The sequence below is a fragment of the Podarcis pityusensis genome (genome assembly GCF_964106645.2).
Source record: "Podarcis pityusensis genome assembly, chromosome: 16".
Lineage (NCBI taxonomy): Eukaryota > Metazoa > Chordata > Lepidosauria > Squamata > Lacertidae > Podarcis > Podarcis pityusensis.
Genome location: NC_138041.1, coordinates 25900352 through 25919213, shown reverse-complemented (window position 1 = coordinate 25919213; position 18862 = coordinate 25900352). Strand labels below are relative to the sequence as shown.

General features: G+C 44.8%; 1 protein-coding gene across 1 annotated transcript; it reads right to left on the bottom strand.

Annotated features, from left to right (window-relative positions):
* Nucleotides 1-1337: 1337 nt before the first annotated feature.
* On the bottom strand, nt 1338-17857 carry RNF10 (ring finger protein 10). The gene is made up of 17 exons (XM_080986240.1): nt 17214-17857; nt 13574-13779; nt 12311-12507; nt 10934-11024; nt 10595-10779; nt 10373-10509; nt 9032-9192; nt 8198-8335; nt 7702-7957; nt 6418-6551; nt 5790-5907; nt 5207-5308; nt 4700-4837; nt 4280-4380; nt 3777-3837; nt 3197-3358; nt 1338-2401 (listed from the first exon to the last, which is right to left on the bottom strand). The coding sequence occupies exons 1-17, from the start codon at nt 17392-17394 to the stop codon at nt 2328-2330; spliced, it is 2442 nt and encodes an 813-aa protein (XP_080842366.1). The 5' UTR covers nt 17395-17857; the 3' UTR covers nt 1338-2327.
* Between the last annotated feature and the right edge of the window lie 1005 nt (nt 17858-18862).

Genomic DNA, 18862 nt, shown 5'->3' with positions numbered 1-18862 from the left:
AGTTATGTCCATGTACTGTCACCTAGTTTGCAGCCTGTTCATAGTGAAGGCTTGTGCATAGCACTGTCAAAGTATGATGCTACTGCTAGTATCCACAGAACTATACATCTGCATCTGTCCCCCTGCTGAGCTTAATACTTTCTTGGGAGAGCAGCCCACCTGTTGCTTGCACGCAGAGCATGTTGTAAATTTGATAACCCCCTGATCTCTTAAAATGGGATGTCTTACTATCACAAGCTAGCTGAAACAGAGCAGTCAGACATTCCATTTTCATCCAGTTCTTCCTCTAAAGCAGTCTTTCCCAACCTGGTGCCCCAGAGAGGTTTTGGACTCCCATCAGCCAGCAGTTGTAGTCCAACATTTCTCAGGCTGGGGAAGGCTGCTCTAAATCCTTGAAGGCCACATTTGTGGTGGGCTACACATGCCCCTTGGCACTGGGAAGAGCTAATTGACTGCATGGTTTGATGGGTAGAGACCATATTGGCACTGAGAATGATGAGGCACAATTTGCCAAACAACCGAGAATAATGCAACTGCAATGGGGAGGAAGAGGCATCATGTGAAGTGTGTTCCCTGCCACCTTCTAAAAATATGTTTGGTGGTAACAGCTTGGCCTTCTCCAGTGAAACAATTGCTGTGTCAATAGAACCTGCAGCCAAGCGGGAAGGAAAATATCCTCTGCTTTGTTGTTTTTGGTCTGGGCCAGGCTTTGTGCTAATGTGGTGCCCCTTCCATGATTTGGAGGAGAGTGCTATTGATTGCTACTGGCCATGATAGATGCTATATGCTCTGACTTCACAGCTAGAGGCAACAATGCTGCTGAATACTAGGTGCTGGAAGCCACAGGAAGAGAGTGCTCTTGGGCTTGGGTGGTTGCTTGCTGGTTTCTCATAGGCATCTGGTTGGCCACAGTGAGAACAGGATATCGGACTAGATTGGCCGCTGGCCTGATACAGGCTCTTATGTTCTTATGACTCACTAGATGAGAGCTGTAGTCCAAAGCATTTGCATGGTTCCAGGTTGGCAAAGCCTGCTTTAGGCTTTTGTCCAAAATACAAAAATTGTAAATGCTCAGCTGCTAAAGCCACATTAAATCTAAGCTAATTCAGCCAAAATAAAAACTGGCACCAAGGTCAGCTCTTGTACATTACAGCTTTTAGAGGACCCTCGGATACTAAAACTGTCTTTGGTGTCTTCCCTTAAATAAACGGGAAGCCAGGTTTGGCTGGAAGACATTTGTTTCCTGGTCACAGAAAACTCTGTTACCAGGACCTAAATGAAAAGGGCTTGATGCAGAATAGTCTGTTAAAAAGAGAGTAAGGTACAGCTCAGGGAAACACCTTGTGCATATGGTTTATTGCAACTAATTTCACCCTTGCTGGTATGGTACACTGAAGTTCATTGTATTCAACGGAACTGACACTTTTATTTTTAGTAGTAATTAGTTTCAGATCAAGCCACAAGCAGTGCAGAATGAGACCACTTCTCAAAACAAAGTAGGGGCTGGAGAGTGAGGAGAGAAAAAGAATGGAAGGCTAAAATGTACATTATACAAACCCAAACTGAATCCCAGAACCAAGCAAACGGAAGACCATGACCTCCAGATCCTTAGGGATTTGACCTGCATGTGCATACAAGCTACCTGTTCTGCGCAAGGGGGGGGGCATTCTAATTTCTCTCCAAGTAACCTTAGCACCATTAACACCCAAGAGCAGCAGAAAGGGCATTACTCTCTCTTGCCTAGCTGAATACAATTGGCCTCCAGAACCCATCAGATTACTCAGGAAAGCCTTTCCAAAGTACCTTTCCCCAGCTTTTGCCCTTTGGGGAAAAGATTACAAATAGCAGGTATAAGTTGAATTATTTCCTCCTCCACTACCCCCCCCCCCCAATTCTTTATAAGCAGCGCTAATCAAAACGACACAACAGTGTATGCTCTATAGCCAGGTTCCTTTAGTTACCAATTTGCCAGGAGCAGATGTTATCACCCAGCCCACTGCAGTCAGTAGACTCCTTTTCACACAGGCCGGAAGCATCTGGAACTCCCTGCTTGCCTCAAGTGACAAGCAAGTGTGCCACCCTGACCGCACTATTATTCCCAGGTCAAAGGAGTTATACTTGGCACAGCCCTGGCACTTTGGCTTCTGCGATGCAATACTTCGTTTTGGTATTAACTGGACAAGTACTCCTTTTTAATTCCTATGCACCTTCCCAAGTCCCAGAAACAGACTTATTCTGCTCAAACTTAAATACTTTTTTTCTATAGCAGCAAAAACACAAAAGCAAACAAAAGAGAACCAGGTGAAGAAATCTGTCCATTAGTATGATCACTTGGTATGAACCACTGAAGTGCTGAACAGCAACTTTTGCTTCTGCTTCTTTTTCTTGCCTCTTTTTTCCTCTGTAAAAGAAACAACAGCCTGAGTCACCAGCAGCAACATGTTCCCTATCAGAGATGCTAAACTAATGACTTACTCCAAAGAAGCAATTTCCTTTTATATATACACACACCCTGCATTAAGGGATCATCCTGCAGCTACAGGAGCCCATTTAGGCCTTTGACATGTTGCTGGACTCCAGTTCCCATCAGCCACAGCAGCCTGCATGGCCCAAGATGGTGGGAAATATATAGTCCAGCAACCTCTGCAGGGCCACAGGTTCACTGTCCCTGGGCTAAATAAAAACTCATCCCTGGAAATATAGAACCAGGGCAGGCTTCCTGCGGGAAGGCGTCCGCTGGCAAGCTCTTTCATTCTCAAGTCCCCTAGCCTTTGGATCAAAAACTTTCAGCTTCCCATTCAAGCCTTCGAAACGCGGATGCCTGGCTGGTCACTGGCCAGAGCAAGGGTGGGGACATAAGTTAGTGGCAGTAGGTCCCATGACCAACCCTCCACGCCTCAAAGAATCAAGCTGGGCCAGTAAATTCCCACAGCATCAGAACAAAGATGACTGTGAGACTGTATAAGCATTGTTCAACATATCTAGCTAGGTTTGCCCTGCACTGTACTCGAATATTACGTACGACTATCAGAAGCACCTGAATTGGAGATGGCCATGACAGGCATCACCCAAGAGGGACAGTGCAAATGTACCATAGACAAGCAGTTGAGCAAGTCTCCCCCTACATCAGTGTTAAGGGGCTGCACAACTGAGCGCCCCCACCCACACTACTGGGCTATTTCCCGTCTCTTCTTACCCAAGAGATGGTCAGAAGTGGACGGCTTGTCCAGTTTTAGGAAGGCTGCCTCGATAGCTTGGCTGAAGGAGTTCTGGAAACTAGGCACAGGTACACGGTCCGAGTTATCGCTCTCCCCATCACTGTCTCCTGGAGCAGGAGGAGCCAGGGTGGAGTTTTCCTCTGAAATAAAAGTGGCTGTTTTTAAATCATTGGGGAGTCTGAACAGGCCTCTGTCATAAGTGCTCTGAGGCACCATTGAAAAGAAACACACATAGATATCAGGATATCAGAGGTGATGTCCTTCCATTGTAAGACAAAGGCTTTTATAAATTTAGACAGGCCTTTGGCTTGGCTGACTTTATGGCTCCTTTTAACTTGCTCTAATGCAGTCACTATTTGGTGTTTCGTGGCTAGCGACTTTATTTTTTATTTCAAAATGTAACTGATAAACATCTTTAACCATTTCATCGTAATTTTTTAAGATTGGTGTTGACAATCTTGGGTGCCATATATAGAAAAGTTGGCTATAAACTGAGATAGGCTCTACAAAAGTGCTGTCTCTTGGAGACACTAAGCTAAGAAGAATCACTTTGCTTACCTTTCTTCTTTGGCTGAAAACTATTCCATGTTTCTGGTTTAGCTTTTCCAGCCCTCAGCATCTACCAAAAACAAGTACAAGAGTCAGATCAGCCACACGCTACCAATCTGTGACTAAAGGTGGCTTGAGATCAATGGAGGGCATTTCAACAGTACAGCTAAAGCTACTTTAAAGGTTAATGCCAGGAGCTGGAGTAAGGAATAGGTCAGCAATAAAGCACCTGATGTCAGTGAAGTTAACTCATTATTCAAAGAAACAAGAACAGCTCTGTCCTAGTGGTCACAGCTGGTGCCGCCCCCCACTCTGCATCCAACCAGCCCATGACAGTTAATGGTAGCAAACACCTTTTCGTGGTTTACTCAGAAGTGATAAAGCAGTGTGGACAATTTTGTAGTTCTGGGTTCAGGCTTCATTTATGCTTGAATCACAAGCAGATTCCTTAAACAATTCTCGTAATGAAGAACTGATTGGGTGCAGCGGAAAGTCCTGCACAAAGCACACACCTGGGCAAAGGAGGGGAGGGTAGATTCCTCCTCCAGATTTCCAACGAAGAGTGAAGGGCTGCCAAGACTGCCTGCGGGAGACAGTGGAGTATACATGGATTCTGCAAGGAGAAAAATCACACATTTACTATACAGACTAAGAGTTGTGTTATTAAGGAGGCATGATAGCAGGTATAGGCTCTCATGCACCTGTGCATCCTTCTTTCTCAGGCACTGGTCTTCCAAGTCTCATTAGTTTCATGTTTGATGCTATTTTAAATTCAGCTGGGGACTCACATTCCTTCCAGTAGCTGCTGTTCAGGAGTTCCCCTGTCTTTTGTCTGCATTACCCCACCCATGGATGATTCTGCTAAGGAAGTGGAAGTAAACCTTTAGAGAGTGAGCACTGGCTGGGAACCCAGGTCTCTTTCAGCTGCTCACCTGATTGAGAAATGGGACTTGAACCAACAGGAGACAGCAGAGCATCACTCTGGTTCTCAGTGCCTGCATACTCTCCTGAGCATGCGCTGAAGGCAGGGAACTGCTGCAAGTTCTCTAAAGCAATATGAACCTCTGGATCTAGACAGAAAACCAAAAGTTTTATCTCTGTGACAAAAGTTATTCACTCCTATGCCAATGATTCAGATCAATTCAAGTGACATCTACTCCCTCATGCATCTTCTTCCATTTCAGAGGGGTGTTAAAGCCATATTGCCATTGAGAAATTCCTTAGCTTCACTGCTTAAAATATGGCATTCCCACCGTCTGCCATTTCTACATACTCACTGGCCTGTTTCAAATTATACCACCACCACCACCACCACCACAAAAGGCCAACGTGAGTCACAACAGCCCCCCTCTCCTCCCACTTACTAAGGTGCTTCCATCTACAGCAATCGTCAGACCAAGCACTTCTTAATAGATGAGGAGGGCAAGGTTGCCACTTACATCTGCCTTGCTTCTTGTTCTCCTCCATCTCAATCCTGCGCTCCCGACGTCGCTCATCACGAGCTTTCTTCTGTCTCAGACGCTTCCTTTTCTCAATGTCATCTAAGAGCCATTGGGAGAGTTCCCGGGTGAGACAGACTGCTCAGAACAGCAAAGAAAAGGCACCTTACCTGTTCCTTCCCTGTCCCCCTTTGGTAGTAGTCCCCAGTGGCACCTCCTTTAGAAGCCCAACAATGATGGGGTTTCAGTTTCCATTTTCTGTTGCATGATTAGACTTCACGGTTTTCCAATATTTGTTTCCAAACCCAAGCAAACCCACATCCATTACCTGCCCCCCTCTCTTCTCAGCACTGAACCTTAAATCGGGGTGGCTAACATGGTGCCCTCTAGATACTGTTGGACTGCAACTCCCATCATTCTCTGCCAACTGGCCAAGCTGGCATGGGATTGATGGGATTTGGGAGTCCAACAACAACATTGGGAGGACACCATACCGGCTACTCCCATTTTGAGTTACGTGGAAAGCAACTCTTCAGCTACAACTGGGAATTGCAACAGAAAAACAGAACTTCCCAATGCTCACCTGAGAACATCTGCAGTGTTTCCTTCGAAATGATAGGAGGCTTCAAAGCTAGTTCACAGATACTGAACTCACAAGTGAGTGGCAAATGACACAGGTAACGATGACGCTGCCGCACGTCCTGCAGGTGGGGTTGGGGGTTTACAAAGAAGAGAGCTGGTTGTGCAACCTTCAAACACACCTCCCTGCCTGGGCATATGACAACGCATAACAGAAATGTTGATTTTTTTGGCGAATTTACTTAGAAATAGCTCAAAAAATGAAGATTTTGGGGAGAGATTTTGAAAGAAAAAGCTAAACCTTTGTGTCTGGATTTTCACTTTTTGAAATATGGTAACCCTACCCCATACCCATTCCCTGAAGTCATGTTGTGTAAAGAGAATGCTGGTCAATATCAATAAAAAATGCCTTATTTTTACCAAATAAAGCCAAGCAAGTGCCAGTTATGAGTATTTCCAAGTGTGAGAAACACTCAAGTGAACCTAAACCCACCTCCCGGCACACAGCCAGAAAATCATTCCAGGAGATAATAAATTCTTGCAAAAGCAAAATCTATGAAGGTACCTATACCTCAGACAGTAGCTCAGCCACAGTCAAAATACACACTCAGGGCAATCCTGGGTGTCGTTACCTCCGTCATGGAGTGGCCAGATATCTCCACCACAGTGGCTGTGATCTTCTCTGGGCTCTTCTCCAGGCTGCCGTACTCGTGCACAAGACAGCGGACATTCACTGGGTGAAGGTACAGGCACTGCCCGTCCTCAGCTGCAGCACGGGAAGAGAAGTTGCAGGACAGTTATGGAAAGCAGGGGAAACGGGACAACGCGCCCTACTCTCTTGACCCACTTACGAGACACAGCAGCCCCAAGTCTACAGTGCTCCTCTGCATGCACCTGGGGCTGCTGCACACAGGTTTTTAATTGCCAAATGCCACTTAAGCAGCATATAAATTAATAATAAATAATAATGGGAATAATCCAGTAAGGTATTTGATTCTGCCTTGAATAGCCACCTCACTCCAGTTCCAAAACGTCAATTGCAAACCACCTTTGAGACTCTAGCAGGGACTGCTGTTCAATAGTGTTAAGCTTAATTATGGCATCCCCGGAAATGCAGTGGGTTGTTAAGCATTTATTTGCACTTCTGAGAGTCCATATTGATGTTTTGCTTTCTGAGCATCACCACCACTGCCTCCAAAACTAGAACAACATAGCAGATTCTCCTTATTTCTGAGAGTAGAGTACCAAAGAATCTCCTGTTTTCTTCAGGGAAGCAGCTCTCAATCCATCCTTGGGAACCAATAACCTAAGAGCCCCCTTTGTGTGTAGCACCTACCCACTTCCAGGCAGCACAAAACAGAGAGGGCATCGCTCCATAGGCCACTCGGAACCCCTCACTTTTTGTTCTGCTATGTGTCTCTGGCTCAACCAAAGCTCTTAAGGCCATAAAGTAATTAAAGGTCACTGGGCCTTTTCCCTGCCCCCAAAAGGCTGGCTTCCCTTGAAGAAAGTTATTGTTGGTGAAGCATGTTACACAGTGATCTTCTGAAGCCTTACATCAGGGGTGGGGTACCTCAGGCCTGGGGTCCAAATGCAGCCCCCCAAACTTATCTGTTTGGCCCCTCCAGACCCTCCCCTAGGCCAGGCCTCTCTCCTCTGTATCCTCTGTGAGCAGATTTGCCTAGCTGGAATGGATCCTTGAATTATGATAGTATCTCTTGCTCATCTGGATGAAAGGTAGAGACATTGTGTGTCCACTGCACAAACATGTAGCCATATCCATCACTCTATGTACTTTTTGCCTTTGGCCCTGTCCACCACTGACATGCTGCCCCCCAGAAGGCTCCCCACGAGGAAATGCAGACCTTGAACTGCAAAAGGCTTCCCTACCCTTGCCTTGACATTGTTGAGCTAACCTTGATAGAAGTAGTAGAAAGGGGTGGTGCTTGGGTGCCCACTGCTGAATGCTGTTTCAGGTTTCTCGCAGGCAGGTTCAGGCAGACTGGCTCCTTCCATCTCACTTGTGCCAGGTAGGTCCCTGCCAGATTCCTCGGCATCATCCACTCCCACTGCCTCTTCCACCTCAAAAGGGGGCAGGACAACAGCCGCAGAATCTACAGGAGGTGGCTCCAGGATTTCTTCTTCAAAAGCAGAGAGATACTCCAGAATAGGCTGTTAAGAAGAGAGAGTAGTTCACATCCATCTTTCTCAACCCATTCAAGCAAGCCCTCAAAACCCCTCAAACCCCTGCAGTTATCTCTGCCATCTCTTTCCTGAAGTCACCCTGGAGTGTCTAGCTTAATGGTCTCTGGGGCACAAGGACTCAAGCTAGGTTCACCCAATTCTAATGACCTTAAAATAGTTATTGAACAGAGTGAGATAAAACTATTTCAACAGCACTCAAGCTCTCACCTTCCTCTCCTGGGTCGCTACTACTGCTGCTGCTTCTTTGTCATATGACTCCGTCACGATGAGAGCCTCCACAGCTGCCGTGGTACCTGCAACATCACTCTCTCTGTTTTTGTCAGACATCAAGTTTCCCTCTCGATCCTAAAAGCCAAGCCAAACATTGTTAATCTCAGCATCACATCAACATATACACCAGGCTTTGCCAGCCTGATGCTCTCCAGATGTTTCGGACTGCGCCTCTTGGTGTTTAACCATCACTTATGCCCTACCAGAGAACAAGAAACAGCCACTAGTGACAGTGGCAACAAACTATCTGGGTTCTGTGTGACTTAAAGTCAAACCTATCTTGTAAGGTTATTGTGAAGATGAAAGAGAAAACTGGAAGCATCATGTAAACTGGAAAAAAAACCCTTAAAAACCATTATTCCTAAATAAATAAATAAAGACAAGCCTACCCAGATACTTAGAAATGCTGGTGTGGTTTTTAATCTCTTTTAGTATATTAATTTCTTGCATGTTTTAATATATTGCAAATTTCCCGATTTTATGGCATGACCTTTTTGTAAACTGCTTTGGGGGTTTTTACAATCAAGTGGTGTATAAATTTTTACAAAATAAATAAAGATTCCTATTTGCTCAAGCTACAACTTCAGCAGTATTTGTGCTTGTCAACACCCCCCTCCCCCCCCAAAAAACCACCCTTTGGCCACCTGCCAAAATAGGGAAATACACAATAAAAATGCTCAAAGTCACTCACATTGAACAGGTGCCATGAGCAACTAGTAAAACGCACAGATTTCCCTACATCATATTACTCAAAACCCGGCTATGCCTCACCTTCAGCTCCTGAATGGCAGCCTCAATGAAACATGCTTCAGGTGTGTGCTTGTCCTCCTCATACTGGCGCAGGAGTGCCACCTTCTCCTCCAGGATAACCTCCTGCAGCACCTGAGCCTTGGAGGCCAGAAGCAGCTTGGAGTACTGTCCATGTTGCTCATCTGGATAAAGACATGCCAAGTTAATAGTACACTGGGATGAACGTAGCCATCCAGTTGGAAGACATCCTACAAGTTAGCACTCTTGTGATCTGCTTGCTGTCTTTATAGCCACAGCCTGCATTGATGCCAGAGGTGCAGCAATGCTTTCCCAGCTGTTTAGGGGCTCTATATAATTTGGACCTACATATGCCTGCAGAGGCCTTCCCTAGCAACCACAGGGGTTGCTCTCCTCCATTAAATTAGGCTTCAAAGAAGCCTTCACTTGCAGCCTATATACTAGGCTGCAGTGAGTGCTTGGCTGCCTGGGATGTGTGGCGCCTGTGACAGTCTCTCTGGGTTGCAAGGACGCCCATGGGTGCGAAAAAGTCAGCACTCCCTACTTTACCACCTGAAACCTTTTGTTCATTCTCTATCTGCTATTAGGGTCCAACAGACCCCTCTGAAGTCCTAGCTGGAAAGATATAGCTCCACTTAACATAAGAAACAGACATGACTGATACTGATACATGACTCTAAACATGTAGTCTAACATGGAAACTAATGAGATACACTGGACCCCACAACACTGGAATGTGCCAAGCAATTAAGTTACTAGTGCTCAAGTTATCTTGCTTGATTTAAGGACAAGCAAAGTTTTGGACATGTGACTGTGGAAAAGGTGCAACCGATCAATTAGGTAATCTTCCTCACTGGGCTATCATGAAGCCCTGGTGGAGAAAACAGAAGAGGAAGCAAAACAGAGACTTAAAGCAGAGGTGAAATACTGGACATAACAGTAAATAATGGAAGGGGTCAAATGGATCACTTTAATCATTTGTCGATCACAGAATTGTGCTTAGTCCAACCTTGCACTTAAGAAAGCACTAGTTGGGTGTGGGGAACAAGTGTGGCCCTCTAGATTTTGCAGAACTACAATTCCCATCATCCCAGCCATTGGTCATACTTACTGCTGGGAATTGCTACATGCTTTTTGAAGCAGGGAATCTAGGCAGTTTACATACAAGGAGCAACAGCAGAGTAACAGTTCTGCCACCTTCAAGGAGCCATGGCCAAGACTGATTTTTGTGCTGCTCCTATTCATTTCAAGGCAGCTCAAGCCGGAAAACTTTGTAGTAGATTATGCCCCGGATACTGCACAAATGGCAGCAAGGCCTACCCAACTTCCCTCTTTGCCGCTCACCTCCTAGATGAATAGGCTGTTCCACATTCACCAGCTTTGACTTGGGCTGTGCTATCAAGACACCTTTCCCCCGTCGCATCAGCTGCATCGTAATTGTGTCGCCAATTGCATACTGACGGGTTTCCAAAGCAACAACGCTGCAAAAACAAAAGGGAAGTGATGAGTGATAGGTAGCTTGTGAGCCAATAAGAAATAAGGCATCGCTCAGAGAACCTCTTTTACCTTTTCAGGTCTTTCTTGTGAATCGAGCCATAACAGATGGGGCACTTACTCCAAGTCTTCTCACTCAGAGAGAGATAATGCAGGATGCATGCCCAGCAGAAGATGTGCCCACAGCGAGTGATCTTGGCAGCAGTAGGTGGGTATAAGCATATCGGGCAAGAGGGGACTTCATGGCTGCAAATCCGCTGGGAAAGTGCAACAGAGTACCATTTACTATGCTATCGTTTCACTCTAAAATATGACCTTAACAGATTGGAGAACTGAGCCCAAACTCAAGTGGTAAGTGGCCAACCTAAGTTCGTGTAATAAAGCTTTCAAGGAAAGTGCATTGCTACTAACCACTTGTTCCACAAAGTCCCAGTTGACCAAGGTGTCTGGGTCAGTGAAATGAACAGTGTAGTCCTGGTCATCACACACCACAAACTGGCAGCTGGAAAGCAAACACAGAAAAAACACAAAATATTGAATACTTATCTGATGCTAAGCTAACTGAAAAGAATCCAGAAATACAGGTATTCAAGATCACAATTATATAAGACTAGTGATGTTAAATTCTCAAGAATAATCTTTTGGAGAATATTCTCGAGAATATTCTTAATTAATGAAAATATTAGAGATTTTTCATTTAAAATAGGAGAATATTCATTTTAATGCATTGAAAATGATATAATTAGTTCATATACATGTTTATTCATGGATAAACTTGTTCAGATGGCAACCAAAAACTGTACAGATACTTTTATTCAATGGGGCAATGCAGTCAATTCACATTCTTTGATTTTTTGCACTAAACCTGAAATTGAAAATTCAACCTGAATGACTCACATTAATCACTAAGCCTGCCACTATTGACCATCAACTTTGAATTCTAATTATGTTGTGTATGTATAATGGATTTTAAAAAAATAATTATTCATTACTTACACTGACAATATCACAGCTTGACTTATTATTTACTAAAAAAAAATAATGTGGGTTGTAAAACTGGTACTTACATTAGAATTTACAGTTTGTGGAGATTATTCTCTGGAGAATTTTATAGCAGAGAATATTCTCACCTCACATCACTACATAGGACAACATAAAAAATAATAGCAGAATCACATTAGTGCAGGGGTGGGTAGCTTATGGCCCTACAGATATTTGACTCCCATCTCCCATAAGCCCCAGGAATCATGGCCAATGGTCAGAAATGGTGGCAACTGTAGCCTGGCAACATCTGAAGGACAACAGGTTAGTCACCCCGCCTTATTACAGTATTACCGGTATGTGGATCAACTTCATGCAGGAAGCCAATCCAACACTTACAGATTTAATAAAAAATAACATGGTATCAAAGAATAAATATTGAAAATGCCTTCATTTCCTTAAATTGTTACCTTTCAAGGCTTACTCTCAACTTACTTTCAGAATTACCACTACAAAAGGCTTCTAAAGTGTCTATAGAAACCAGAGCATAAAATTTAAAAGTGCACACTGAATCGTTCCTAGGTCTTTCTGCCCACAAAACCTTCCAAATAGAGACTGCTGCATAAAGTCTCATTAAAATGGGAAAACAGCACAACAATATAATCACAGAAGTTTCACCAAAATCACAGCAATGTAAGAAAATGAAAACATTTTCCATTTTTCTTTGCCTTGACTGTTTTTTGCTGGCCTCGTTCTCCCTTGGGCATATGAAAGGCAACCACAACCTTGTGTTGACCTCCTACTCACTTGGCCTGTAGGAAAAGTTCCTTGCTGAAAGGCTTGTTCTCCCATCTGTTCCTCTTGCCCCAACTGCCGCGGCCATTCCCAACGTAGCTTGCTTGGCCGCGAGGTTCAAAGGTGAAGTTCAGCAAGTGGTTCAGGCTAATTTTCTTGGGTCCAGAGAACTGGGCAGGGCTGAACTCTGCCCGCTGGGCCTCTGCTACCTGAAAAGACAATGAGTCACTTAGAATACACCAATAAAACAGTTTTCAAAAGCTGTGCCACATAAACATGGTTTTTTGCACTGGTGTGTAGTGTACGCAACACATGTACAAAGAGCATTTACTATAAAAGACTGCTGCACTGTAAGATTTAGTACACAAATGAGAGTAACACCTTCAGTGTTTTGGAGGCTCAATTCAGACAGCAATGTTCAAATCAGTCAGTTTCAAACAACTCTTATTCCACAAGTATCAACACACAGGAAAATTAATTTTACATCAAATTTGATAAATTACAAGCCAAACATCTGAGATCATTACTTCCCACTCAATTGCTAACTTACTTGTAAGGCCTATGATGAGCACATTTTACAGCATGAAATACCAATTGGTATTGGTAACAACTGGTATTTCAAATAAACAGATTACAGATTTAGCTGCAGAAGAGGCCAGGTCAGATATGGAGACACAAATGTAGATCTTTCAGCAGTTTCATCCATTCCTTACATATCTTTCTGCTAGTTGTACAAGCAAAACTTAACACACTACAGACTCATCAAAACAAAACACTATTTGCGGTACTTTAGGCATGTCATGTCCCATTGTGGCTGCATAAAAGAAGGGTTTTGATGTTTTTAAAAATGGAATTTCTACCTGAGCTATAGCACTAGGGATAAGAACAAGGGTAGACATCCCGTGACCTTGCATATGCTGCTGGACTACAATTCCCATCACCCCTGATCACTGGCTATGCCAACTGAAGGACAACATCTAAAGGGCCAGATGTTAGCCACCCCTGGATAAGGGGAAGCATTTGAAGATGAGCTTCCTAACAGGTAAAGGAAAGAACTTATGGCACAACACTTTCTGGTTGCTGTTCTAGCTTCCTCCACAGCTGTTGGCACCAATTTAGATTTGAAGATGAGGTAAAAATCACTATACAGGATCCTTTCCCATTTTTCAGAACACAGCAAAAGAGCACAAGCACATTCTACACAAGATATGTAACATCACCATGCAATCATCCCATCCCAAGAAATATGGCTGGTCCAGTGAGACAGATTCTCACCTCATCTCGTCTTCCACCATTAGAAGAAGAGCTAAAAGGTTTGCTGCCACTGCCATGCCCACCCCTCTGAGGGGGCATCTTATTAAAAGCTTTGCTTTTCTGTGAAGAGGAGCGACGGGATTGGCTGGCGAAGCTATCATTTTTGGGATACGAAGTTTCTCGTTTACGATTATAACGCTGTTTGGATCCACTTGCGTTTTTTCCATCTAGAAAAAGAGATAAAGCAGTGGCTTTTTAAAAAAGCAATCCAAGTTCAGAGTCTCAGGGCTGGAAAATGGAATCTTGACTACAACTAAGCTAATCACCTTCAAGTAACCCCTACTGCAACATGCAGCATATACCATGTTAAAGCAACAAAAAGTCAGCAGGATAACCCAGGAGAAGCATTATCAAGAAGCAGAACACCACATGCAACCCGAAAATTCACAGAAGCAACAAAAGACATGTTTAGTTATTGCAAGGATGCATCCACATTGTTTTATGGGCTTTGTTACTATTCATCCCCAGAAAAAGCTACTTGAATATTTGTCTGCTATTTTAACAGTGCTATTCTATACACATCCACTGAAAAGCAAGTCCCATTGAATTCAGTGGGGTTTACTACCAATTAACCTGGTAAAAGACTGCAGTCTCAGTGGTTTGTATTATTCATTGTTTTAAATTATGCCAAGAGAAAACTGCTAGTGAACATATAGTTGGCATTAGACCATGTGATTGAGCCTGTCTATAGTAAATAGATCTGTTTGTAAACAGTTCCATAGGAGCAACGTTTGTCTTTTTAAATGTGAATTGTTTATTTGTATGCTGAAGCTTTCTCCCCTTCAAGAGCAGCCAGTTGAACATATAGTGGACATTTGTTGAACAAAATCATCTCTCTTGCATATATTGCAGTATCATGTTAAAAACTTGTTCCAGGAAGATAAACCTTTACCTCTACTGCCACTAGTTCTGTAGTGACTCATGCAGAATAATCCGAAAGAAGAAATTACAGCTAGGAAAGAGGATAGTGTTTGCATTTCCCTCGCAAGGATCACTTGATCCAGGAGCCCACATGGCTGATACACACTATAAAGATAGGGCAAAAAAGTCTGATATCCTCACGCTCCTACCTGTGCCAAGAGCACTTTAGTCAGTCATATATTTTCAGCTAGTCACACAACCTCAGCAAATACAGCTTACGTCAGGGGTAGCTACTGTGATGCTGTCCAGATGTTATGGACTACAGCATGCATCAGCTCCAGACAGCATGGCTAATGGTCAAGGAAGATGGGAATTTTAGCTCACAACATCTGGAGAGTACCATGCTGGCTACCACAGTATGCACATATTGAACTTCAGTATTACTGTTATCTCCATATAGATATTTTTCAGCATGCAGAAATTTTACCATGCCATTGTATTTGTTATATTGCTTGTTATTTGATGGAGTGCTGGCCATTATGAATGAGATTTTAGGTCAGACCTCTCTATTAATTGGCTGTATATGCACATCATGCTAAATGGTTAGTTTCCTGTGATGTAAACAAACTGAAGGAACCTCAGCAGTACACTGGGCTTATACACTCCTTTCTGTGCAGCTAGGAGAAAAAGGTTGAAAGCTTTTGCAATGGGTTAACCACAGCAGCCATACTTTCTGCAACAATAAACTGCACTTACATTAACTATGGTTTAGGTTCAACAAGCCAACTTCAAACTGCAGCTTGTTTAAACCAACTATAGTGAAGATTAACTACAGTTCTGAGTCCAGACAGCACAGCAACCTGTATTCAATAGGAAACAGAAAAAAACCTTCCATACTTTCTCCTGGCTGTGAAGAGAGGAGTGGGCAGCGTAAAAACCTAAAGCTTACTGCAACTCGTCCTTCTTTTTTCTTATTATTTCAACTAGGCAATGGAGATACACCCAATAAACATATCCCAGACTAATAATCAAGACCTTTACCAACATCCAGCTGTTGTGATATCTTAATTATTTCCATACCACTGACAAGTGAGACTCAGGGGTCTAGCTATATGAGGGATGGGGAACCTCTGGAGCTCCCAGACATTTGGCTATGCTGATCTATGTTAATAGGACTTGGAGCCCAACAAATGTCAAAAGTTGCCTCTAAGCCTACAATAATAATGGATAATCATAGTTTGCTAATTACAACCTTAAGACTCAAATAGCTAAACAGCTAACTACAAGTAGGGAGGGAGTAATTAGATTCCTTTACAAGCAATACAGGTGACTTTTGCAGCTTGAATCACGTATGGAAGAAGGGTGTTTTTTATGAAAGACATTTGCTAACTGCCAGCCAAGTAAAAGGTCACAATAATAGTGCAACTGCTTGTTACACTGACCTTAGCAGTATTTGAGGATTACGTACTCAGAATCAGCCTCTTGCACAACTAGCTATGTAGATTAGAGTATAATCAGTGCCAGGACACATGGTCTGTGAAAGTCAGAAGTAGCACTTGCTCCACCCAAACCTTCTATCTCCACACTACATTCTTTAGCAGCAGCAACCAACCATTAATTCAGTGTATCATCAGTCCAAACACAGCACTGCTTCCAATTTTGGTTATAAATACAGTGTAAACAAGAACCCAGACTTCATAACAAATACCCTTTGGACTTCAAAGACCATATTCCTGCAGAGAGGGAACTAATGGAAAATGCAGAATACGATGAGAGACACAGGCAGGAGCCAAAGAGAAGCTGCAGATGAATTAAAAGAATCCTTGGATGCATTCAGCTTTAGTTTAGCATCTTGACCACATAATCTGAACCTAAGATTGAGAACATAAGAAAAGCCCTGTCGGATCAGGCCAATGACCCATGTTGTCCAACATCCTGTTCTCTAATAGCCATCCAGATGCTCCAAAGAGAAACCCTCAAGAAGAGTGGAACACAAGAGCACTCTCCCCTCTGCAATTCCCAGTAACTGGTATTCAGAGAAATAATGCCTCTTAAAAGTGGAAGTTGAGCACAGCCACTATGGCTAGTAGCCACTAATAGCTTTCTCCTCTGTGAATTTATCTATGCTTCTTCTAAAGCCATCCAAGTTTGTGGCCATCCCTACCCCCCTATGGAAGTGAGTTCCACAGTTTAAATAAGGGCTGCACGAACAAGTACTTTCTTCTGTCTGTCCTGAATACCTGGCATTTTATCTGTCCTGAACTTATGTTTATGGCTGCAGTCCTATATACACCAAGACCGGGGAAATCTGCAAGATGTTGTGGAACTTAAAATAATTCATACCTGCCCAAAAAGCCACTTTCAGGACATGAGGCACCTGTGGGATTTGGTCACACACCAGGAACACTGAAAGAAGAGAACTTTCCCCCAGCCCCTCCACCTTCCTATAGGGTACTGAAGAGCAAGACTTGTGTGCTACCCTGTATTTTAACGATGGCTTGCATTATAGCCCACCTTTTCCTCCAAGAAGCTAAAGATAACACACATGGGCTCTCTTCCTTCAATACCTGCAACAACCCGGCTAGCTTGTTCAGGTTGTGCCTGGTCCCAGGGCGAGCTTCCTGACCCGAGTGGGGATTCGAACCCTGGTCTCCCAGGTCCTAGCCCGGCAGTCTAACCACCGCACCACCGCCACCTACCACACACACAAACTGGAAGCCTGCCCAACTAACTCCCTTACCGCCTTTGGGCTTGGACTCTCCCCCGGCCGGGCCGGCCGAGTTAGAGCGGGGCTGCTGCCCTTTGCCTGCCGACGCCGAGGAAGAGGAGCCGGCGCCGAGGCCGGAGCCGCAGGGGTTGCTCTTGTCCATCACGTCGTGGGCTGGAGCTGCTGTTGCTGCGACGGGCGCGCTCTGGAGCATTCACGGGCGCCGCGGAGGCGCTCTTGCGGAGACTGCGAAGGAGGAGGCGGCGGCGGCGGCTGGGGCCGAGGCCCAGGCTCATGGCCCGGCGGCGGGGTCGGCGCAGCGCAGTCGTCTCGGCCACCTTCATGGCGACATTTTCCTCACGGCTTCGCCCTGAAGAGGGAAACGGAGACAGGTAGGCCTCAAGAGCCGAGTCAGAGGCGGAGGGGGAGGCGGGGGAGCCGGCCGGGCCTGCGGGGCCCCGCGGACGGAGCGGCGGCGGCGGCCGAGAGAGAGGAGGCGGCGAGGAGGGACGGAGCCCCGCGAGGCCCGGCCCGGCCTTGGCTCGAGGGCGTCGGGAAGGCCGCAGTGTCGCCGCCCAAGGGAAGCCCCCCGGGCCGCCTCAGCCTCTCTCTCTCCGCACGACCGTTGCCGCCGCTGCCCTGTAATGGCGACGAATCGCCGACCACAGTGACGGCCAAGGGCCCGGATGAGGCTGTTTGGGGGAGGTGGGAGGGGCCAGCCTCGGCCCGTCGCAGGGCACGCTGGGCTTTGTCGTTTCTCCCTCTACTGACGGAACAGAATCGGAACGCGGGGAAACTACAGCTCCCGGCATGCTCTCTTCGTCCCTGCGTCGGGCCTCGCCTTTTATTGAGAGGACCGAGGACAAAAATAAAAGCAACGCTTCTGGTTTGCAGTTGGACCTTGCCGCATCGCGTCATGGGATTTGTAGTACCGACTGGACTTAACTGTCAGGGGTCCTTTAATGTCTCTTGGTGCCAAAGCCGCGATAGTATACCCAGCACAATAGTCTTGTGGAGTCTTGAAAAGTAACAAATTTGCAGTATTGCGGCATAACCTTTCGTGGACTGTTAAGACAGCTCATCAGATACATGAACTGTTATACTGAATTACAGGTAGATATATAAAAGCATTTATAAACTGCTATAAATCTGATACATATGGTGTTTTATGGGGGACAGTGAAGCCGTCTCCCTCTTACAAACAGAATTATCAGTGAGCGCTAGCCCATAAACGCTTGTGCCACAGTAATTAGTTAGTCTTTAATACGTCACAGAGCTCTTCTGTTCTTGCAGTACAGGGAGAGTTGTTTTAGATTGCATTGCGGTTCTTATGATCGTCATGCACAAGCTTTCATTTCACCCCGCAGTTGTGCTGAAGAGTCCTCCATGATGTGGTATAACTAGGTACCACATCATACTGTGTCTAATCATGAGAAGTTGGTAAGACGATCACGATGCATTTGCATCGTCCGAAGTAGACATAATTTAGCATTTTCAGTGTAGCCGTATATGTATCTATTCAGAAACAAGCCCAACTAAATCCAGCCTTTTGTATCTTTTACACCCCATTCGTTACACTTGCAAGTAAGTTCTTCTGACAGCCACAGAATTTAGCCCCAAGAAACTGCACATGGGATTTTGGCCTTAAGCAAATTCACATGTCGTTTGCATAAGAGGAGATA